This window comes from Centroberyx gerrardi, chromosome 2, assembly GCF_048128805.1.
Source record: "Centroberyx gerrardi isolate f3 chromosome 2, fCenGer3.hap1.cur.20231027, whole genome shotgun sequence".
NCBI classification, from domain to species: Eukaryota; Metazoa; Chordata; class Actinopteri; order Beryciformes; family Berycidae; genus Centroberyx; species Centroberyx gerrardi.
In genome coordinates this window covers 38321221-38345391 of record NC_135998.1, presented here as the reverse complement: position 1 = coordinate 38345391, position 24171 = coordinate 38321221, and the positions used below count along the sequence as shown (strand labels likewise).

The following is a 24171-nucleotide window of genomic DNA, read 5'->3' as shown; positions in this document are numbered from 1 at the left end:
CAGCAGGCTGACATTCACGTTTTCTCCTGCAAGATGTGATTTATCTTATAATGCTTTTCTATCCTTGTGCAACATGTTTTGTGTTTTCACCAGAACTGCTGGAATGAGGATTCTTGCTGTAAAATATACAGCAACACAGAACTCCGCCCACACCTCCTATGTCAAGCCGAACGTCCCGGTGTGAATAACAAGTGCAGCCTTTCTCTCGCCCTCAGGATTGGCCCCGCCTCCAGCAGAAGATTGACAGCTTGGAGCGTCGCCTCAGTGACAGCAACCAGCTGATTGCCGCTGTGCGAGATGCTCTGCTGCACCGCAAGGCATCATGGAAGGAGAGGGGAGGGGGAGGGGCTAATGAAAGCTCCACCCACGGCGCCGCAGAAACGATGCAAGGCTGCCGATTGGCTGAGAAGAACAACGATGGGCCGGAGGGAGTGCAGGTGGGCAGAGCTTAGCATGCTAACAGCTAATAGTTAGCTTAGCACATTTTTGTCTTTTTTGCAAGTATTTTCTTTTTTTTTAATTGTAAGTATTGTCTAAGGTTTTTTTTTTTTTAAATTTTGGAAGTAATTTATTTTTTATTTTTTATTTAATTTAAGTTTTTTTTTTTTAAAGAATATTTTAAGTGCATTTGTGTTTTTGTGTTTTTAAAAATATTTCCCCTGTATTTCCCCTATATTTTCCTCTGTATAGTCCCTTTTTTTTTTACCCATAATGCCCAGCTCCTGGATGTCTAAAAAAAAAATCCCATATATTTTCCCATAATCTCCATGTATTTTCACATATTTCTCGTTTCTTTATAGTTTCTTGTATTTCCTCATATCTTCTCATATTTTCCTATATTTTTATCTATATGTTCCTCTATATTTGCCCTATATTTTAGCATTTTTTTACCCACAACCCGCCTTTGTTTTCCCATAATTCCTCTGTATAAAAAAAACGAAACCTGTATCTTCTATTTTTTTCTCATATTTTCTCTTTTTCCCTCATAATTCCCGTTTTTTTACCCATAATGCCCAGCTGCTGGACGTCTATGACCTCCTGACTTTTGACAATCCGGACGGTGGAGCATGGAAACAAGGCTTTGAGATTGGTTACCGTGGAGACGAGTGGGCGGAGCTTCCACTGGAGGTTTTCATCGTTCCGCACTCGCACAACGATCCAGGTGAAAAAACGAATGAATATGGAAATACATGAGGGGAAAATATAGATGAAAATATAGGGAAATATAAGAAGAAATTAAGAAAAAATAAGATGAAATAGAAAATAATACAAAAAATCTAGAAAAAGTTAAAAAAAAACAAGTAATAATAGAGAAAATGTGCAAAAAGTTGAGAAAAATGTAAAAAATCAAGAAAAAAATTAAGAAAAATACAGAAACAATGAAAAATATAGCCACAAGCGGTGATTGCATGGTTCAAGCACACATGGCATTTTAGACCAATTTCAGCTACATTTTGTAGGGCACATCCACATGCAACAACCACAGCCAAACTTGCCATTTCAACTAATGCTTGCATCTAGAGCATGCCTCCATTTACCAGTTAAGGAGATACAAATTCATGCCATTTTTGGCGCCCCCTAAGAGATGATTTGGAATGATGATGCAGACATGCTTAATCATCTCTGCTGAACATGTGTAACAAGTTTTGTATTGATCCGAAAAACAATCAGTGAGTCACGGCTGGTTTTGTGTTAGGCCACGCCCCTTGTGAAGTTCATTTGCTGCTGACGGCCATATTGTTTAACTGATTTTGTTTAAACAAAATTACAAATTGTATCTCAATGCCCTTTGGCTTTATACAAAGTTTGATTCAGATAGGTAAAAAACTGTAAAAGTCTTAGGGAAAAAAATTGTTTTTCACAATATTCAAAAATTGTCATGCTAGATTTAGGTGGGAAATTTATGAAGCTGAGACAGCTGGATCATGTCACCAAGTTTGGTGTCAATCGGACTGTAATTCTGTGAGATACAGCCTTTTTAAATTTCAGAATGTCACTACAGCGCCCCCTTTTGGCCGATCTGCATGAAATACACGTTTGAAATGCCTTTCCAGACAATACTGCCAAATGCGGTACTGATTGTGCAAATGCACTTTGATTTACAAGCTATTACATGGTTATTACATCATAGACCAGGGCTATTCAACTATATTGTTCAGGGGGCCACATTGTCAGAAAGCTAAGGGCCCGGGGCCGGACATTTCATTTCATTATGTATGTACACTTGACACAATGCGCCACCACATTTTCAAAACTTTTATTTTGCTACATTGCAAAAGTAGCCTAATCATAAATTAAAAAAGAAAATAAATAGGCAGTAATTAGGCCAAGTGCTTAATTTAATTTTCTTAATTTTTTTCTTTTTCTTTATTTACACATATTTCTCAGTCCAGTCGCTGTTGAATTGACGATTTTCAGCATCAACTTTTCTTTTCTTCAGCGTTGATAGTGACATTGATGATGTCATACGATAATTTGCATATCAATATATAATGCTGCACTTGTTATGCACGCCGCATAACCCTTTTAATATAAGTGCTGACTCCGCCCACCCGGGCCAGTTTCGGCATACACCGGTAGCAATTACAAGTGGACCCTATCCTACAGTCCCTGCTCTCAGCGGAGGGAGGGGGGCTGCGCTGTGTGTGGGAAGCGCTGTGATCAGATCACAGCGCTTCCCACACACAGACAGGCAAGTAGAGAAAACCGGCATCAGCCGTACCAATTTATTGCCAAATGCTTTGCTTTCAACACATTAACATTGCTTCCCATGGTCAGAAAAACTCGCCAGATTTGTCACTAGTTGCTTTTGAGAAATAAAGTCGCCAGGGAGGTCTGAAAAGTCACTAAGTCTAGCGACAAAGTTACCAAGTTAGCAACACTGCACCTACTGTACCGGAGTATGTAGAACAGCATCTAGTTTACATTACACAGGAGAATAGAATGTCCGTTATTTGCGTGATTTTGTTTTCTTCAGGTTTTAAATTTTATTTATTTGTAAACAGAACTGATCGGCGGGCCTGTGTGACTTGATTGGCGGGCCGGAGTTGGCCCGCGGGCCGCCAGTTGAATAGGCCTGTCATAGACCATAGCCATTTTCGCATGTGTACCAAAGTTCATGCAATTTCAACAATTGCATTAGCAGATAGTTTTGTGGCCTTTGCAACGCCCGCTATGGGTTGATTTGAAAATGCCATTGCAGACATGCTTGTTGTTCTCCCATGGACAAGTTCACCATCTAAGAACTACAGAAAACTAGAGAATGAGTAAAAAAAACTTGTCTTAGTATTTTTTTTGTAGTACTACTTGTAGTACTGCATGTACTTCATTCTGCAGTATTTTCTGTGTATTTTCAGGTTGGCTGAAGACGTTTGACGATTATTATCGCGATCAAACGCGACACATTCTGGACAATATGGTGCTGAAACTCACTGAAGACAGCAGGTACTGCAGTACTACTAATAATACTACTACTACTGCAAATTCTACTACTACTACTGCAAGTATTAATGCTGATTTAGTGTAATTCATGGAAGTTTTTCTGAACTTTTTTAGATTTTTATTTTTTTGTTTATTTGTTATTATTTGTATCTAGTACTACTGTAAATACTACAACTACAAATACTACTACGGCAAATACTACTACTACTACTGATTTAGTTGAATTCCAGTAAAAGTTTTTCTGACTTTATTTTTTACACTACTGCTGCAAATACTACTGCTGCAAATACTACAACTACAAATACTACCACAAATACTTCTACTAAAACTACTGCAAGTACTACTGCAAATATTACTTCAAGTACTACAAATACTATTACTGATTTAGTTGAATTTCATTTTTCCGATTTCTTTCTTAAGATTTAATTTTTTTAATTTTATGTAGTACATGTATGTACATTTTTTTCATTTCAGCTTATATTTGATATTTTATGTAGTACTACTGCAAATACTACTACAAATACTACTGCAAGTACGACTGTGAATACTACTACTGATTTAGTTGAATTCCTGTACCTTTTCAGATTTTTTTTATTTTTACATTTTGTTCTAGTTCAAGTTCAAGTTCAAGTTTGTTTATTTACATAGCCCTTTATCACAAGCATGTCTCAGAGGACTTTACAGAGAATGTGTCTAGCTAGATCTAACTAAACACAATCAATGGTGAACAAAATTATATAGGACAAGCATAGTGAAAAACACAAGGTAGGCAAGAGCAGATTTTAGCAAGACAAACAATCTACCTGTTCTACAGCCTAACCTACCTGGCACCCCAGCCTTAGACTCTGATGCACACAAGGAAAAACTCCCAGGAAAAACCTTAGTAGGAAAACTTGGAAGAAACCTTGGGTGGGCTGAGGCAAATAGGGATCAACCGCCACCCTACTAATTCTACTGCAAGTACTTCTACTGATTTAGGTGAATTTAAGTTTTTAAAAAACTTGTAAAACCTGTAAAAAATTTGTAAACATAGTTAAAAATTCCTAAGATTCCCTAAAAAAAAAAATTCAGAGTATGTTAAATGAAAGTGAAATACTTAAAATGTATTTAATAATATTTGCAGTATAAATATTTACATTTTGACTGGTAAAATATTAGTAAAAGTCAACTGTCAGTAAAAAAATTGATTTCACTGAAGAAAGTAAGTAAAAATTACTTCTGAGTATTTGAAATACAAGATTTTTTTGTAATTACCTTAAAGCATTTACAGTAGAAATATTTACCTGTGAATATTTAACAGCGAATGAATAAGAAAAAATCAAGAAAAAAGTGGAAGAATCTAAGAAAAAATGGTGAAAAAAGATGAAAAAATGAGAGAACATATCTAGACAAATATCAATAATTTTTTTTTTTAGAAATTAGTAGTAAATGAAGGACTTACATCACATTCTTGAATAAATTAATAAACAAAATAAAATATTTTTGTCATTACTCTATAATTTCAATCTTAATAATAAATTAATAACAAATAATGAAGAAATAATAAATAAATAAATAAATGAATACATCATGAACTTACCAAATAAAAAAATACAATAATAAATAAATAAATTGATCATAATAATCATATTTTTGATGAATTTTTGCAGGAGGAAGATGATCTGGGCAGAGATCAGTTATTTTTCAAAGTGGTGGGATGACATTGATGAACAGAAGAGAGAGATGGTGAAAAGGTAAACAAAAAAACTAACTTTTCATTCCTCTATCCCTTGATTTCTTTTCTCTGCTGTTTTTTTAGCTCTATTCTCTTGTTTTTTGTTGTTTTTAGACATTTTAGTCATTTTTTTTTTTTGTTGTTGTTTCTTTTGGTGTTTTTTGTGATGTTTTTCTTATTTTGGTGAATTTTTTTTCATTTCTTTGTGTTGTTTTGGTCAATTTATTGTTTTTTGTCTTGTTTTTTTTTGTCATTTTTATTTATAATTTTCTTTAATTTGTGTTCTTGCAATTTTTTGTCTTTTTTGTATTCTGTCGTTTTTAGGTCTTTTTTGTGTTTGTCATTTTGTAGTTTTTTGGTACTTTTTTTCATTTTCTGTCATTTTCATTTTTTATTGATTGTTTTTTGTTTTTTGTCATTTTCTATTTTGTTTTTTGCCATTTTTTGGTTTAGTTTTTTGTCAAATATTTATGGGTTTTATGTGTTTTCTGTCATTTTTTGGTAATTTTCTGGTCATGTTTTTTTCTTTTCTGAAATTTTTTGTCATTTCTTTGTCATTCTCTGATGTTTTTTGGTGTTATTCAGAAGAGAGAGATGGTGAAAAGGTAAACAAACTCTTCATCACTGTATTTTTTTTTTCCTGTAATTTTCGTTCATTTCCCCCCATTTTTCCTCATTGCTGCTTCATTTTTTTCCTCACTCTTCTCTCTTTTCCCCCCTATTTTCTTTACACTTTATTTGCTCATTTTCCCTTTTGTGTTTCTTTTTTACAAATTTTTCCACACTTTCCCCAAATTTTTGCAGTTTCTTCACTCATGTTCCAAGCAATATTTTTTTATTATTTGTTTACAATGTAATTTTTTTTACAAATCCCATAATATTCCCAATTTATTTTGTAATTTTAACCAACATTTTAACCAACCAAAATTTTCATCATAATCTTTCTAAATTGCAACCATACTTTTTTTCAAATACCTTTTCTCATTTAAATCACTTTTTTTTTTTTATTTCCCACAATTTTGTCAATTCTTTTTACCATATTTGCTCATAATTATTGATAATTTTCCCCCAAATTTTCCTCTAATTTTAACACATTTTTTGGCATGTTTGATAAAAATTTTCCACATTCCTCCAATTCTCCCATTAACACCTTTTTTTTCTTTTTTTAACCAACATTCTACCTATTTTACTTTTTCTAAATTGTCACAATATCAAATTTTTTTCGCTATCTGTCTCTAAGGTTTTTCCCCCCAAATTGTTCCTATCATGTTAATGTTTGTCTCTCTATGCCCTTTCCACTGCGAAGCAGGGAAACCTATTATAATTGGTGGAATTCCTATTATTATTATTTTTTATTATTTTATTTTTTTTCCTGTATTTTGGCCAATAACTTGACCATACATTGATAACTTTTTGTCTATTTTGTCATATACATAGTCCCGGGTAACCGCTACTGGGATACAAAAAATGGCACCGATTGGCCCATAGGGGGCGCTATAATAAGCTCCCGGAGTCTACGACTCAGCCCCACTGTCCCGTTAGTCGTAGAGTTCTGAAACTTGGTACACATATGTATCTGATCATGCTGAACAATTTTCCCAATGGGACCCATAAGCTCCGCCAATAAACATTTTCCACCATTTTTGATTTTTTGAAAAATCTTGAAAAATCTTCATATCATGAACCGCAAGTCAGAATGACGCCACATTTGGTATGCAGGCTCATTGGACCGGCCTTTACTTGGTTTGAAAGTAGGTAGCAATTGGTCAAAAAATGGCGATATTATTGACCATTGAATTTTTCAACTTTGGCACAAAAAGTTCAAATGATTGTAAAATCATGCCACAGTAATCAATCAGCTTGAAATATGTAACGGTGGTCAGAAAAATCATATTAAAATTGTTACAGCCTGGCTCTTTGACTGCAACAAAGGTGAGACACACGAGTTAAAGGAATAACAAAGGATACATTTATTAGGAAACCAACTGTTTAACAACCAAAGCCAAAACAATGTAGGTGAACAAATCAGTTAGATCAGTAAGGTAGGGAGTGGATGTGTGGAAATGTACTGCATGCGCATTGTGTGTAAACCAAAGTTTAACAACAGAACAGAAAACCAGGAGCCGCCACTCAGACGTCCGTCCAGCCTTATATGCCTTAAGCCACACCGGCCCCAGGTGTTTCCTAATGACCTCTCCCCCTCTGAAGGCCACACCTCTGCAGACAATGAGAGGAAAACACAGCACAACCGGCAGGACAGAAGAGACTGGAGGGGTCCTTACAAAACGACCTGTCAAACCATATAATAACATGTTGAGATTTGAGCAAATAACAGCCCTTTGAAGTTGTTGCTATATTATAACAAAGACTCCATTTCCCATAATTCCTTGGGTGCTCTTATGAACAACAAGTCAGAATGATACAAAATTTGGTATGCAGGCTTCTTAGACTTGCTTTTACTTTGAAAGTAGCTAAGCAATCGGTCAAAAAAAGGTGGAGTTATTGACCAATGCAGTGGAAACCGTCCTATTGTTGCTTGCAGCTATATTTTTGTTTTTGTTTTTACAAATGTTACCAAATTTATAAAATTTTGTAATTTATTTTTTACAATTTTTCCCCAATTATTTCCCAATGTTTCCACATTGAAACATTTTTTTTAACCAGTTTTCTTTTTCCCAGTGTCTTACCAATTTTTCCCATCATTTTTTCCAAATTGCTCTTATAATTGTTGTAATCTTAAGAAATATCTTTAATATCTTTTTTCCCCATTATTATATATATACATATATATAAATATATATGTATATATATTATTTTTCCCAATTTTTCTGCATAAATGGATAATATAGATGCATTTTTCATCTACTCTTTTTAGGTGCAGGATTCTGTGTGTTTTTTATTATTTGTTTTACTGCCTTATTTTTATTGTATGTCTCTTAATGTTTGTGTTGTTGTTGCAATACTGTATCGCTGCTGTCTTGGCCAGGGCTCCCTCAAAAAGAGATCTTGTAATCTCAACGGGACTCACCTTGTTAAATAAAGGTTAAAAATAATAATAATAATAATAATTTCTTCTATCTTTTTAACCAATTATATTAAAATTTATTTTCTTTCTTAGATTTCTTTAAATTTAGTTTTATGTCATATTCACCAACGTTTTTTGTGTGTGTGATTTTGGTCAATTTTTTGTCATATTTTGGTGTTTTTTGTCAATTTATTGTCGTTTATAGATTTATTTTTTTGTTATTTTTTTTTTGTTGTTGTAATTTTTGACTTTATGGCCTTTTCTCTAATTTCTTTTTACCAGTTTCTTACAAATTTTTCCAAAATCATTTCCATGATGTTTAATGTTTTCTCTCTCTTGTCCCTCCTGCTCTCTGATTGGTCAGGCTGGTGCAGTCGGGTCAGTTGGAGATGGTGACTGGTGGTTGGGTGATGGCTGATGAAGCAAATTCTCATTATTTCTCTCTGCTGGATCAGCTGATGGAGGGACACCAGTGGCTGCAGCGCCACCTGGGTCAGTGTGTTACTCTATTTTTATTTTATTTAATGTTTTTTTTTTTTTTTTTGCTCCATTCTGTACTTTCTTTTGTTTTGTAATGTTTTGTAGATTTTTTGGTAATTTGTTGTAATTTTTTTGGCATTTTTTTTGTAGTTTTTTGATCCTTTTTTTAATCATACTTTTTTATCTTAGTTTTTTGTAATTTTATGGAAGTTGCTTCAGTGTTCCTTTCATTTTATTTTACTCAAATGCCATCCCATTTATGTATTAATTTTTAAAGATTTTAAATTTAAATTTCATACCATCATTTTCCTTTGTGTAATTTTTTTTTGATGCATGTTTTTTGCTTCTTTTTCACATACTGCCCGGTAACAAACCTTTCCTCTCTGATTGGCTCCCAGGTGTGCGTCCTCACAGCGGTTGGGCGGTAGATCCATTTGGCCACTCCCCCTCCATGGCCTACCTGCTGAAGGGGGCGGGGCTTGGCGCCATGTTGATCCAGCGTGTTCACTATGCCGTCAAGAAGCATTTCGCCCAGAAACAGACACTTGAGTTTCTATGGCGACAAAACTGGGGTGAGCTGGGGGGGGGCAGAGAGAGAGAGAGAGAGAGAGAGAGAGAGAGAGAGAGAGAGATAGAATATATAATATTATATATAATATAATTTTTGGGTTGTTTTTGGTTTTTCTGTCCATTTTTTGTCATTTTGTGCCATTTACTGTGGTTTTCTGGTCATTTTTTTTCATTTTTTGTCTTTTCTTTTGTTTTAATTTTCTGCTCTTTTAATTTTGTGTTTTTTGTCTGTTTTCTGTTTTTTTTGCTCAGTGTCATTTCTGGTAATTGTTTTGTTTTTTTTCTATTCTTTTTTTCTATTGACAGAATAGAGCAAAATACGCATAAAATGACAAAAACTGACAAAAATGTCATAGATACGCTAAAAAATGCAAAAACATTTACAAAACACAAAAATATGACAAAAATCACATAAAAATTACAAATAAGACTGAAAATATTTTGTTTTGTCATTTAATTGTTATTTAGCGTTTTTTTAATCAGTTTTAGCGTTTTTTGGTTATTGCTTTTATATATATATATTTGTTTTTATATATATTTTATATATATGTATATTATATATTATTATTATATATTATATAAATATTATTTTATATATGTTTTTTCTTAATGAGGGAAAATTGAGTAAAAATTACTCAAATTGACAATTTTCTACCTTTCCTCCCTGACCCCTCCCACTTCCTATTCCCAGACTCCTCCCCCCGCAGTGACATCATGTGTCACATGATGCCGTTCTACAGCTACGATGTTCCGCACACGTGTGGACCGAACCCGGCTGTCTGCTGTCAGTTCGACTTCCACCGGCTTCCTGGTGGGCGGGTCTCCTGTCCTTGGAGGCTGCCGCCGCAGCCGATCACAGAGCAGAACATCCAGGAGAGGTGAGGAGCATGGTGGAAAAATAAAAATGTAATTAAAAGACAAAAAAATAAGACAAAAATGTGGAAAAAAAAGGAAAAAAAAAGAAAACAATGAGATAATTGGAAATAAACATGAAAAAATGGAGGTGAAAAGATCTGAAGAAGAAAAATAGAGGGAAATAATGGGAAAATCAGATACATTTTAGAGAAAAAATCTAAAATAAGTTAACTTCTTTTTGAGAAAAGTTGTAGCAAAAAAGAAGAGGAAAAGCAAGAAAAAATAGACAAATGTTTTTGATAAACGGAAAAATCTGAAATTTTTTGAAAAATCTGAAAAAAAGAAAAATCTAAGAAAAATTTGAGAAATATTGGACAAAAAAATAGAGAGAAAGATTACTTATATTTTAGCATTCTCTCTCTTTCTCTCTCTCTGTCTTTTACTTCCTGTGTCTTGTTTTGTTTCTTTATCTTTTTTTTTTTTTTTTAACTTTTTATTTAAATGTTTCCATTATTTTACAGAACAAAACATTCCCTGATATAGGACCTCATAGAAATAAAAATAAAAATAGGTAAAGAAACAGACATTTACAAAAGTGTTTCTTTATCTTTTCTTGTTTCCTTCAATGTCAATGATCTGTGATTTATTTCTTCCTCTGTCTCTCTCTGTAGAGCTCTGCTCCTATTGGACCAGTACCGGCAGAAGTCCCGCCTCTTCCGCTCGTCCATTCTGCTCGTTCCGCTCGGAGACGATTTCCGCTTTGTGGAAAGCAGCGAATGGGACGCTCAGTTCCAAAACTACCAGAAGATTTTCGACTTCTACAACTCGCACCCGGAGCTGAGAGTCAAGGTTGCCATGGAGACCGGGGGGGGGGGCTACTGAGAGAAGGGGGACATTGGAGAAAATGTGGGAAAAATTAGGGAAAATTATGAGAAAGTGTCCAGAAAATTAAGATATAATGAGCAAAAACATAGAAATTTAGTTTAAAGTTAAGTTAGCAAAAAATTAATAGAAAATTAGAAAGAAATGTTGAAGAAAATGAGCCACAAATGAAGAATAAATTCAAAAAGGAAAGGAAATTAGCAAAAAAGTGAGATGAAAATTAACCAAAAACTGAGGCAAAAAACAAAACAAAGGGGCTAACGGGGAAACAGCAAAAGGAGAAACAGTGGACATGGAGAAAATGAGCAGAAAAAAGGTGTAGAAAAAGTGTAGGGCAAAAATAGAAGAAAATGAGTTAAAAAAAAAAAAATTGAATTAACAAAAATGTTGCAAAAAAATAACTAGCAGAGGTGGCAAAAAAAGGACAAAATCAACAACAAATGAAGAGAATTTTTTTTTCTTCCAATTAGAGGAAAAAAAATTCAGAAAGTGGTGACATTTGGGAAAAAATAAGAGGAAAAATTGAGAAAATAAAAATAAAAAGTGCAAGAAAAATAAAAGGGAAAATGAGGGTAAAAATGAGAGGGAAAATTAACCAAAAATGGAGAAAGTTTAAAAAATGAGTGTAAAAATCAACGCAAAATACAGACAAATTAGGGGAAATAGTGGTAAAAGAAAGTTTTCAATTTCAGGCATAAAATTTAGGGAAACATTTTTAAAGATCAGTGAAAAATTGCTTTAAAAACATCAAACTCCAACTCTTTTTCTCCTCTTTCTCTGTTCTTCTCTTCTTCCATCAGGGAAAATATAGGGAAAAAATAGAGGCAATTAAGGGAAATATCAGCAAAAATTTAGAAAATTAAGAAAAAAAAATCTGTGAAAAATTGCATCAGAAACGGTAAACTCCATATTTTCTTGTTCTCCTCTTCCTCACTTCTTCTCCTCTTTCAGGCACGTTTTGGCACACTGTCAGACTACTTCCTGTCACTGCAGCGACGTCTGGACGCGGAGGGGGAAGAGCTCCCTGTGCTGCGTGGCGACTTCTTCACGTACGCCGACCGCGACGATCATTACTGGAGTGGATACTTCACTTCCAGACCGTTTTATAAACGACTGGATAGAGTGATGGAGGCCACGCTCAGGTAGACGACAAGAATAAAAAAACAATAAAAATGTTGCACTAAGATTTTAAAAGGATAGAAAATTTAAAAATGTTAACGATTGAAACTAAAAAAGAATATAATATTTGGAAATCATTCAATATTAACACATGGCACATGAACAATATTACACTTTGCATTGTTTTTGAAGTAAACTCCAGCACCACCATGTTGTTCCTTTTTCAATTCCTGGAAGAGCTCTTCACTTTCATCATATGAGAGGCGTCTTGGTTGGCTATGAAATGAGAAGTTGTTAAGATCAGTGTCTTCAGTGGAATGTTCTTGTTTCTGTCACAAATGATGTCTGCTGCCAAATATCTTTGATCACATCTAATGTTTTTGATATGAGCTGCAAGTCCTTCAACACTGTGTAAACAGATTGTGTACATTGCCTCTGGGGATTCATGCTCATTACATTACATTTATGTCATTTAGCAGACACTTTTGTCCAAAGCGACTTACAATAAGTACATTTTGTCAACAGTAGTGAAACCAACTGTGTATCACAGTCTTCATCAGCTAAGCCTTTTAATAGGAATAAGTAGCATTCGTTTAGTTATTTATGTATTTATTTTTATTTAAAGAAGGGTAAGAACATAGGTTAGTTCAAGAGGGGTCCAGGTGTAACCTGAAGAGGTGGAGCTCGTTCCACCATTGTGGCGCCAGGGATGAGAAGAGTCGTGACCGGGATGAGCGACTTCTGAGCCCACGTAGCGATGGAGGAGTGAGGTGACCTGCAAGGGTGGAGGAGCGGAGGGAACGAGGTGGGGTTTGGAGCCTGACCATAGATTGGAGATAGGACGGGGCAGTCTGGTGTACTGCTCTGTTGGAGAGGACCAGTGTCTTGAATTGTCTGATGGCAGAGGGTCGCCCGGCCAGAAGAACGTTGCAGTAGTCCAGGCGGGAGATGACAAGTGCCTGGACCAGGAGTTGTGCTGATTCCCTCGTAAGGAACGGGCGAATTTTGCGGATGTTATAGAGGGAGAACCTACAGAAGCGGGTTGTCGCTGCAATGTAGGCAGAGCAGGACACCTGGTTGTCCAGTATCACCCCGAGGTTCTTGGCAGTCTGAGAGGGAAACACAGTGGTGCTGTCAATGGTGATGGAGGTCTGTGAAAGGGCAATCTTTCCTCTTTCCCTGGGAGGAAGAGTAGCTCTGTCTTGTCAAGATTAAGCTTGAGGTGGAGAACAGACATCCAAGCTGATGTCTTTGAGACATGCGGAGATTCGCCCATCAGTTTGTGTTTCTGAGGGGGGGAGGAGAGGTAGAGTTGAGTGTCGTCAGCGTAACAGTGATAGGAGAAGCCATGAGAGGAGATCACATGGCCGAGGGATTTAGTATAGAGAGAATAGCATGGGCCCCAGGACTGAGCCCTGAGGGACACCGGTGCTAACTGTGCAGGGTCTGGACAGAGATCCCCTCCATGAGACCTGGTAAGAGTGGTGAGACAGATAGGATGAGAACCAGGAGTGTGCAGACCCACTCAATGAATGAAGGCATGTTTTGCACTGACTTTTCAATAGCGTCTTTAGCATATATAGCACTGGGTTTAAAATCCTCAATGATTGGTGATGTGACACAACTTAAAGCTACATATGCTTGACCAGAGGTGAAAATCTTGTTTGTTTGTAACCTTTATTTACACAGGGAAAACATATTGAGAGCTAGCCCTCTTTTACAAATGTGCCCTGTTTACAGTATAGCAATAGTACGGTACAATAAGACAATAGGAAAATAAAGGGAAGGTGGACAAGAGATAAACATCCACAAGAATACAGATACACACACACACACACACACACACACACACACACACACGCACACACACATACCTAACCTCTCTCTCATTAACACACAAACATACCTAACTGCAGAAAATATGTCCTAGTGCTACAAAAGAAACCATTTTTACATGTCTCATGTTAATAATAAAATAGCTAGGCTAATAGTAATACAAAATCATTATTATACATAATAATAACCACAGCTAGGTGAAACAAGAACACTCAATAATAAAGTAAACTAAGGATTTGAACAGTCCAATTGGCATGAGCAAGACCAGCTTCAACCTGTCTTGGAGTTTATTCCATTTATATGGTGCAAAAAAGGTGAATGCTGTTTTTCCTAAATCAGTTGAAACACATGGAATTTTAAGTGTTAAGTAATCTTGTGAGTGAAGTTGGCTATTTGTTGACTGGTAATTTAAAAGAGAAGTTAAGTAACGAGGAAGCTTCTGCAAGAGAGCGCAATGATGTGTCCTAAATCTATCACCGGTAATGAAACGAAGGGCGGCATGGTAAATGGGATCTAATTGGTTTATGGTTGTTGCTGAAGCATGCATATAAATCACATCAACATAGTCTAAAACCAAAAACACTGTCTATCAGTGTGAGTTTTGAAAGAGAATTTATCATCGATCCAAATTCCAAGGTACTTATAATGTGGGACTCTTTCGATCAATGTGCCATCAAGAGTATACAGCTGTGAATTTACCACATCAATTTCTTGGTCTTCTATAAGTATGGTCTGCAAGGAATTGAATGCAAGCTGTAAATTTTGTAGGGCTTGTTGTACAGAGTCCGCACTACAATACAGCACTGTCATCTGCATAAAGGTGGAATTTACAATTTAACAGGGAACAATTGCATTGATGAAAATTGAAAACAATACAGGACCAAGTATTGACCCTTGCAGAACATCTTTAGTTATACCTTGGAAATACAATTTAATAATATCAGCCTTGACACACTGAGATCTGTCGGAGAGATAATTCCTGAACCAATTGCAGGCACTGTGATCCAGCCCAATAGAGGACAGTCTATCTAATAAAAGCACATGATCAACTGTACCAAATGCCTTTGACAGGTCAATGAAAAGAACTGCACAGTGTTGCTTATTATCAAGAGATGACACTATATCATTTACGAGTGAGCAGGCAGAGATGGTACTGTGGCCAGCTCTGAAACCAGACTGCATTTCATTTAAAATGGAAAACCTACTGAGAATGTTTTGAAGTTGTGAGTTAATTAAAGACTCCAGTATTTTGGCTAGGCAGCACAATTTCGAAATAGGACGATAGTTGTTTAAGTTACTACGACTTTGAAGTAGGAGTACATGAGCTGATTTCCAGAGTTTTGGAATTGTACCAGTTTGAATAGTAAGATTGAAAATATGAGTTAACGGTTCAGCAATTTGGCGCGCAGACAGCCTTAGGTAAAAAGGGTCTAAACCATCATCTCCAACAGATTTTTTAACATCAATAGCTAATAGAGCATCAAATACTTCAGTAAAAGAAAACAAACCAAAGGAGAAGGATACATCACTGTTACAGGAGGTAACATTGACTGTTTCAGAAGGAGACAATGTAATAATACTACTAGGCCTAGAGTGAACAGATGGGCCAGTTAGATCAGGAAACTCTATCAAATAGATGACGTGTGGCAGCAAAATGCTGGTTAAATGCATCACTTATGTCCTTTGGATGAATAGCAAGCCCAGAGTCTAGATTAGCCTGAACAGGTAGGGGGGAAGGACCTTTGCGCTGCAAGGAGTTTACTATCTTCCAGAATTTTGCTGGATCACCATAGGTATTGGTAATAGAATCTAAGAAATATTGACATTTGACATCCCTTACTAGTTTGGTACATATGTTTCTTAATTGCCTGAATTTATCCCAATCAACTTGGCTGCGTGTACGCCTAGTCTCAACCCAGGCTTTACTTTTTGACTAAATTAAATTAGTGAGTTCAGATGTCAACCAGGGGTTGTGTCTGTTCTCTCTCAATGTTTTAACAGGGGCATGTTTATCCATTAGAGAAATCCCTATCAATATCCTTTATACAACATTTAAAGGCACAGTATGTAATTTCTGCCGCTAGGGGTCTCTCAATCAAAACAATAACAAAAGACGTAGTTTGATGACGTCGTGAAGTAGCGTGGGATCATGGGAGTTTTTTTACGGGGACAGCTTTGGCGACAGAACGCACAGCAAACGGGAATGAATAATCGTGATCCATCACGAGTGAGCAATAAAAACAATAGAAAGAAAAAAACAATAGAGTGGCTAGAGCGGCTAGCTAGCTAGTTCGCCGACTTCCTTCCTCACTCTCTGATGTATCAGCTGGTGTTTCCCGTGTTTCCCCGGAAGTTAGGGGGTAAAGGGGATATGACGCCATTGACAGGCAACCAAATGAAACGCACCGTTACCTTGAATAAAATTACGTATTTCTCTGGGTTTGAACATTGTTGGAAACATTTGGGATAATGTAAGTACACAACTCAAAAAAAAATATAACATAGGTCTAGTTGTTTTTAGATATTTTAATGCGGAAATGTTACATATTATACCTTTAAAGAGGACGGTCCCAAGACACACCTTAACACTAAATTGTCTATAACTCATTGACCATTCATCTAATCAAGCCAAAATCACATGTTGCGGAGTGTTGCTTGAACACACCCACAAAAGCATTTTGAGCTCTACCACTAGTGGGTGCTACAAGTGCTAAAAGTTTATATCTCCCAATTGACTGCATAGATTTATATGAAATTTTGTACACACGTTTTAGGATCATGTCCAAGTCAACCCATGAAATTTGGTCGTGATTGATGAAAGTGGGCGTGGCTTATTGCATAATGACCACATTTCCATAGATATTAAAGTGAAAAAAATCATAAAAAATCGGCCGTATGTCCCAGAGAGCTGAAATTTCCAGGACATGTCGGCTCAAGTAAGATAAATCTTTCATCCACTGGTACATACACCCGATTCTGACGTCGCCTCCCTCTGTTTATAACAAAAACTGACTGCATGTCTGATCTTCACAACTTGTCTGTGTGTGTGTGTCTACCTTCTGTAATGTTTTGTCTGTATTTTCAAATTGTGATTGGACCCTGCAATTGGCGCTTGTGGCTATATTTCCTTTCATTTTTTCACTTTTCATTTCAAAAAATTATTTTTTATTTTTTGCTCATGTTTTCACTTTTTTGCTCAATGTTTTATTTTTTGCTAATTTTTTCCAAATTTTCCATTCGTTTTTTCGCCTTTTTTTGCTTTTTTGTCTATATTTCTTGCTGAGTTTTTTTCCTGATGTTTCACTAATTTTTCCCAAATGTTGCTTAAGTATTTCTATTTTTGTCAATTTTTTTTCTTAATTTTGTCTTAATTCTCTCTATACTCAATCTCTGTTCTATTTTTTCTTTCCTGCTGTTTCTTTCCTACTGGAGTGGATACTTCACTTCCAGTCCGTTCTATAAATGACTGGATAAAGTGATGGAGGCGACGCTCATGTAGACGACAAGAATGAAAAGAAAAAAGAAAGAAAAATAATCCACTGTTTTTGCTGTTTTTTCCTGATTTCGCTTCATTTTCCTAGATTATTTCCAATTTTTTTTTTCTTTCTTCATTTTTTCCAAATTTTTGCTGAAGATTTTTTTCTGTCATTTTTTGCTCTGTTCTGTCGTTTCTTGTGGTTTCTCTTTACTGGTACTGATACTTCACTTCCAGTCCATTCTATAAATGACTGGATAGAGTGATGGAGGCCACATTCAGGTAAACAACAAGAATACAAGGGAAAAAGACAGAATTAAAGAAATGACTTTTTTTTTGCTTTTTTTCTGATTTCTGGCTCATTTTCTCTATTTCCCTTCATTTTTTCTTGTTTTTTACTAGTTGTCCTAATTATTTATTGTTTTCTGTTAGTCTTTTTGTTGTTAGCAAATTTTTTGCAAAATTTTCTTAATCTTTTTTGCAAATTTTTCCCTACATTTTTGCTTTATTTTTCTTAATTCCCTCCCCCCCCCATTTTCCCAACATTTCTGTTTTTTCTATGTGAGCCTAACCTCCCTCTCTCTCCCTCTCTTCACAGAGCATCAGAAATCCTCTACAGCCTCGCTCTGGCGGAGATTCGTCATTTCCGTGGCGATGCCTCAGGTTTCTTTCCTGCTGCTGATGGTTTTCGGCAGCTGGTGGCGGCGCGGCGGAACCTGGCGCTGTTCCAGCACCACGATGCTGTGACTGGGACGTCCCGTGACCGCGTGGTCCAAGACTACGGCACCAGGTTAGAGGAGAGGGTGGGACTTCCTGTTTAGCATTAGCAGTAATTGTTAACCCCTTGTAGCTTTCATTCTTTTAGCATTAGCAGTTAGAAATAACATGAACTTTTCAACAATTTGTCATATGTGTAAAATTGACATTTTTTACAGTGTAAATATAAACACTGAAGTAAATCATTTAGTTAAAATGATTTTTTGAGTGTGGCCTGCAAAATTAGCTGAAAATCATTTCAATTTCAATCATAAGATGGACATTTTTTACAGTGTAGAAATGATACCGAATGAACTCCCTTAGATATTTTTTTATAGTGTTGTGAAAAGTAGATGACATCACTTGTGATGATGGAATTTTTTCCTTAAATATTTACTTAAAATCTTTAAGTTTGATTTTTTTTTTACAGTTTAGACTACATTTGGTAAAATATTTAAGGTGGATAATTTTTGAAGCGTATACTTCCTGACATTTAGTTTAAATTACTTAAGGTGGACATTTTTATAGTGTAGACTTCAGCATTTGGTTAAAATCAATTTCTTCATTTGGCAGACGCTTTTATCCAAAGCGACGTACACATGAGATTTTAATACAACACAAGCAAGGATCTAGTCAGGAGAGAACAACAAGAGTAAGTGCCACAAAGCTAAGTTCTAGACCGACAGGACAGAGGTGCTACGAGGCAGAGCATAGAGGCAGGTAACGTGTTTTTTTTTTTGTTATTACACAGTCTATCAGGTGAGAAGGTGTTTGCGAAAGAGCTGGGTCTTTAGCCTTTTCTTGAAGATTGAGAGGGACTCTGCGGATCGAATGGAATTTGGTAACTCATTCCACCACCGAGGAACCACAGAAGAAGAGTCTGGATAGAGACTTAGGGCCTTGTTGTGGCGGCAGCACCAGGTGGCGCTCCTTGGCAGAGCGTAGTGGGCGGGAGGGAGCGTAGACCTGAATGAGGGAGTTCAGGTAGGTCGGAGCCGTTTTGGTTGCTGCTTTGTAGGCGAGCATCAAGGACTTGAACTTGACTGAACGCGACTGGGAGCCAGTGGAGGGATATGAACAGCGGAGTGACGTGCTGTTTTGGGCCGGTTGAAGACCAGACGCACCGCCGCATTCTGGATCATCTGCAGAGGTTTGAGCGTACATGCCGGGAGCCCTGCCAGTAAGGAGTTGCAGTAGTCAAGGCGTGATATTATAAGCGCCTGTACCAGGAGTTGCGCTGCATGTTCAGACAGGTAGGGTCTGATCTTCCTGATGTTGTACAGGGCAAATCCACATGACTGAGCAACAGAAGCCGCATGCTCCTTAAAGGTTAGTTGGTCATCAATCATGACACCCAAGTTTCTGGCAGACTTTGCGGGAATGAGCTGAGCTGATTTGAGCTGGATACTGATCTGTTGTTGTACAGAGGGACTGGCTGGGATGACAAGGAGCTCAGTCTTTAACAGGTTAAGCTGAAGGTGGCGTTCCTTCATCCATGCCGAGATATCAGCGAGGCGTGCCGATATCCGTGCCAAGACTGTGGGGTGGTCTGGCGGGAACGATAGGAGGAGCTGGGTGTCGTCAGCATATGAATGGTATGAGAAGCCATGTGAGCGGATGACTGCACCAAGTGAGGTGGTGTATATTGAAAAGAGAAGGGGTCCAAGCACTGACCCTTGAGGTTCCCCTGTGGACAAGCAGTGGGATTCAGACACTTCCCTCTCCAAGACACTCTAAAGGATCTCCCTGAGAGGTCGGACTCAAACCAGTGGAGGGCAGATCCTGAGAAGCCAAGCTCAGCGAGTGTGGAGAGGAGGATTTGGTGGTTCACCGTGTCAAAGGCAGCCAATAGGTTGGACTGACCGGCAGCTCTAGCTGATCACAGTGTTTCCACTACAGACAAGAGCGCAGTCTCAGTAGAGTGTCCGCATTTGAAGCCAGACTGGTTAGGATCATACAGGTTGTTCTCAGAAAGGAATTCAGAAACTTGATTAAAGACTGTGCACTCAAGAGTCTTGGAAAGGAAGGTGAGGAGTGAAACCGGCCTGTAACTTTCAACCTGAGATGGGTTGAGTGTTGGTTTCTTTAGCAGCGGGGTAACCCGGGCTTGCTTAAAAGCAGTGGGGAACACACCCGTTGTAAGTGAGGAGTTGATGATGTCACTAAAATCACTTAAAGCGGACATTTTTTACAGTGTAGACCTCAATGTTTGGTTAAAGTAGTTAATGGGGAAAATTTTTACAGTGTAGGCTTCAGTATTTGATTAAAATCACTTGTTCAGGTGGACATTTTTTACAGTGTAGACTTCAATATTAGGTTAAAATCTCATCTTAATGGGGCCAATTAGTACAGTGTAGACACCAGGTGAGAGGGGGCGGGACTTCCTGTTTAGAGTGTAGGGGGGAGTAGCTTTGTGTTTGGAAGAGGTGGGGTGTTAGCATGGTAGCGTGTTAACATTAATAGAGAACTGAGGGAAGAAGAAAGAAAGGGGAGAAAAAGAACCCAGAAAAAAGGAGGAAAAACAGAAAAGTTACAGAAAAATGAAGAGGTTTTGGGAAATTATGGAGGAGAAAATAGAAAAGAAAAAGGGCGGAATAGATCAACTTAGCATGTTAGCATATGGGGGGTTTAGCATTTGGAAGCAATTTGGTCAGATCCTCATGTCAGCTGTAAATATGAAAAATAATATTGGGGGAAAATGGATGAAAAATTGAAATATTTGAATTGAAACAAATTGAATCCAAAGAAAATTAAATAAAAGAAGAAAAGATGAAAATTGAAAAATGTTATTGAAAAAAATTAGCATGTGGGAGGGGCTTAAGGGTTGGAACAGGTTTTGGAGGTTTAGCATGTTAGCATTTGCCTGCTATGATGTCATCAATATCAAAAACCTGTCATTGAAAAACTGGAAGAAAAGTTTGAGAAAATTAATTAAAAAAAATTAAAAATGAGTAAATTTGGCACATGAATGACAAAAATATGGACAAAAATAGGAAAAAGTAGATTAAAAAATAAAACAGGGAGAAATTAAAGGTAAAGTCCAGGTAGAAGCATGTTCTGAGTCACTTCCATTGGTTTAGCATGTAGCATTTGGATTCTCTGCTGTCATGTTAGCATGTTTGCATGGCGATGCTTTGAGTCACATTGGTTTAGAATTTAGCACTAGTTTTCTTTGGCTTAATGTTAGCATGTTATTATTAAATGTTTCAAGGCACTTCCATTGGTTTAGCATTTAGCATTCAGCTGCTATGGCTTCCTTAGCATGTAGGCGGGTATGTGGAATACATTCTATGGAGTCGGCATTGAGCATTTCACCTAAATGTCTGGTGTTAGCATGTTATCGTCTTAGCATTTCCAGTTGCTTTAGTATTGAGCCTAAATATTAGCATGTTTTCTTTCTGTTCTCTTCTCTTATTTCTTCATGCTTTTCTCTTCAAGGATGCGGTCGCCGTCGGCAACGGCAGCAGGTACCAGCTTGTTCAGCGTTAGCATTTAGCATTAGCTTCTCTTAACTCACATTCATTTAGTGTTTTCATTTAGCATTAGCCCCCATTAACTCCCATTCTTTTAGCATGAGCAGTAAGTATTAACTCCCAGTGACTTCCATTGATTTAGCATTAGCATTTAGAATTAACATGAACTTTATTAGTGTACATTGCAATATTTTGTCAAAACCTTTGTAAAATTAACATTTTTTGCAGTGTAGACTTCAGTTAAAATCACTTGTTAATGGGGACATTTTCACAGTGTAGACAACTTTGTTAAAGTCACTTGTTTGGGTGTACATTTTCTACAGTGTAGACTTCAACATTAGGGTAAAAGCACTTGTTAAAGTAGACTTTTTTTACAGTGTGGTCTTAAACATTTTGTAGAAATTTTCACGGTGAAATTTTTTTACAGTGCAGACTTCAACATTAGGTTAAAATCACTTCTTGAGATGGATATTTTTTACAGTGTAGACGTCAACATTTGATTAAAATAACGTAATGGCAGGCATTTTTCACAGTGTAGAGTTCAACATTTGGTTAAAATCACTTGTTCAAGCGGACATTTGTTACAGTGTAGATACCAGGTGAGAGGGGGTGGGACTTCCTGTTTAGAGTGTAGGAGGGAGGGGCTTAGCGTTTGGAAGAGTTGAATGTAAGTTGTTAGCGTGTTAGCGTTAAGGTTCTACAATTGCGGAACAAAACTACAAAAAGCAACACAATAGAGGGGAAAAAATTACAAAGGAAAGGAAAAAAGAGAATTGAGGGGGAAAAAATTAGGGGGGAGAATGTAAAAAAATTGTGGGGAAAAAATGAAAAATGTGAAAAACAATGCTCGGGAAAATGAATGAAAAAAAGCATGTTAGCATGTGACAGGGGCATCGATGTAAAAAAAACTTATAGAAAAATGGAAGAAAAGCTTGAGAAAAGCAACAAAACATGAAGAAAAATATGACAATATTTGGCACAATAATGACAAAAAAAATAGATTTGGAAAAAATCAATAAAGACCAGCTAGAATTCGCATGTCAGCATTTCTAGTCGCTTTAGCGTTCGGCCTCTGCAGCTTTCTAAATGTTAGCATGTTTTCTTTCTCTTCTGTTATTCCTTCATGCTTTCCTCTTCAATGCGGTCGCTGTCGGCAACAGCAGCAGGTACCGGCTCGTTTAGCATTAGCATTTAGTGTTAGCCCCCATTCATTTAGTGTTTACATTTCGTATTAGATCCCATTAACTCCCATTGATTTAGCATTAGCATTTAAAATAAAAAAACTAACTTTTTCCATTCATTTAGCATTGGCAGTTAGAAATAACATTAACTTTTCAATATTTTCTGAAAACGTGTGTAAAATTTACAGTGTAGACTTGTTTGATTATTTTTTTACAGTGGAAATATGAACGCTGAAGAAAATTTAGTTAAAATCTTTAATGTGGTTTTTGCAGTGTACAATGTTTTACTGTGTAGATTGCAACATTTACTTAAAATTAATTGTTAATTTTGTTACGGTGTCGACTTAAACATTAACATCACTTGTTCAGGTGGACATTTTTTACAGTAGGTAGGTACATTAAAATCACTTTGACCAGTGAATACTTGTTAGACTCGTTTTGTTTTACAGTGTAACAATGAAAAATAACTTTTTACTGTGTAGCTGAAATATTTTCAGTTGAATTTTTTTACTTTAATGAATAATTAAATGATTAAATTAATCAATATACATATATTATTTTGTATTATTGATATTGTTATTTCTATGATCACTGTTGTTATTGATATTACTATCACAATTTCCAGTTAAAGATGAAATTGAAAAATGAAAAAAAAAATCCAGTTTAATGATCACAAAATATATTCAACAAATTAGCAAAAACACAAAAATAATTTTTTTATTTTTTTATTATTTTTTTATTTATTCTAATAAAAAGATAGATAGATGAGACAATGAGTGAAATACAATTTAGTTATGTTTGAAAGAACAAAAAACAAAACTATATAATATGAAAATACGACAAATAAAAATAGACTATACAGTAAAATTAGATGATTTAAAATAGAAATATGAATAATATTCCAATATTTCTACATAATAAAAATTAAATCATATATCAATCTTAAAATGTTAAAAAATATATGTGATAAAATGAGATAAAAACTTAACATATATAGTTAAATATAGAATTATAATAAATCCATAAATTGTGATCTTTTGTTGCAGATTGTTCCACTCCCTCCTCAGCCTGCGGCAGGTTTTGCAAAGCTCTGCCCACTGGCTGCTCCTATTGGACAAGAGCCAGTTCCATCATGATGAGGCCACGCCCCTCCTGCAGATGGTGACCTTTCACCTTTTGGCCTCTTACCTTTACACTGTTAAAAAATAGCATTTATGAATATATTTGTTATTAATGATTTTCTTTGTCAATTATCCAAATTTACAATTATACATATTTTCAAATTATTGTACATATTTTCCATATTTATGATTAGTATTTTCCATATTTTTTTTAATTATTTTTTTAACTTTTTTTTTAAATAC

The 24171-nt window shown here is 36.1% G+C and overlaps 1 protein-coding gene across 4 annotated transcripts in view; it reads left to right on the top strand.

The window, feature by feature from the left end:
- man2a1 (mannosidase, alpha, class 2A, member 1) overlaps positions 1-24171 on the top strand; it is a 58614-nt gene that overhangs the window by 7811 nt on the left and 26632 nt on the right. For 2 of the 4 annotated variants that reach the window (XM_078289039.1, XM_078289034.1), the window contains exons 3-13: positions 216-437; positions 1018-1162; positions 3357-3444; positions 5091-5174; positions 8545-8672; positions 9059-9232; positions 9922-10108; positions 10757-10934; positions 11919-12109; positions 17996-18187; positions 23854-23968. In XM_078289039.1, coding sequence (XP_078145165.1) covers positions 216-437; positions 1018-1162; positions 3357-3444; positions 5091-5174; positions 8545-8672; positions 9059-9232; positions 9922-10108; positions 10757-10934; positions 11919-12109; positions 17996-18187; positions 23854-23968 — 1704 coding nt within the window. Of the gene's footprint in view, positions 1-215; positions 438-1017; positions 1163-3356; positions 3445-5090; positions 5175-5743; positions 5761-8544; positions 8673-9058; positions 9233-9921; positions 10109-10756; positions 10935-11918; positions 12110-17995; positions 18188-23853; positions 23969-24171 lie in introns of those variants that run through there. The other 2 variants (XM_078289040.1, XM_078289041.1) reach the window with 2 other exon arrangements.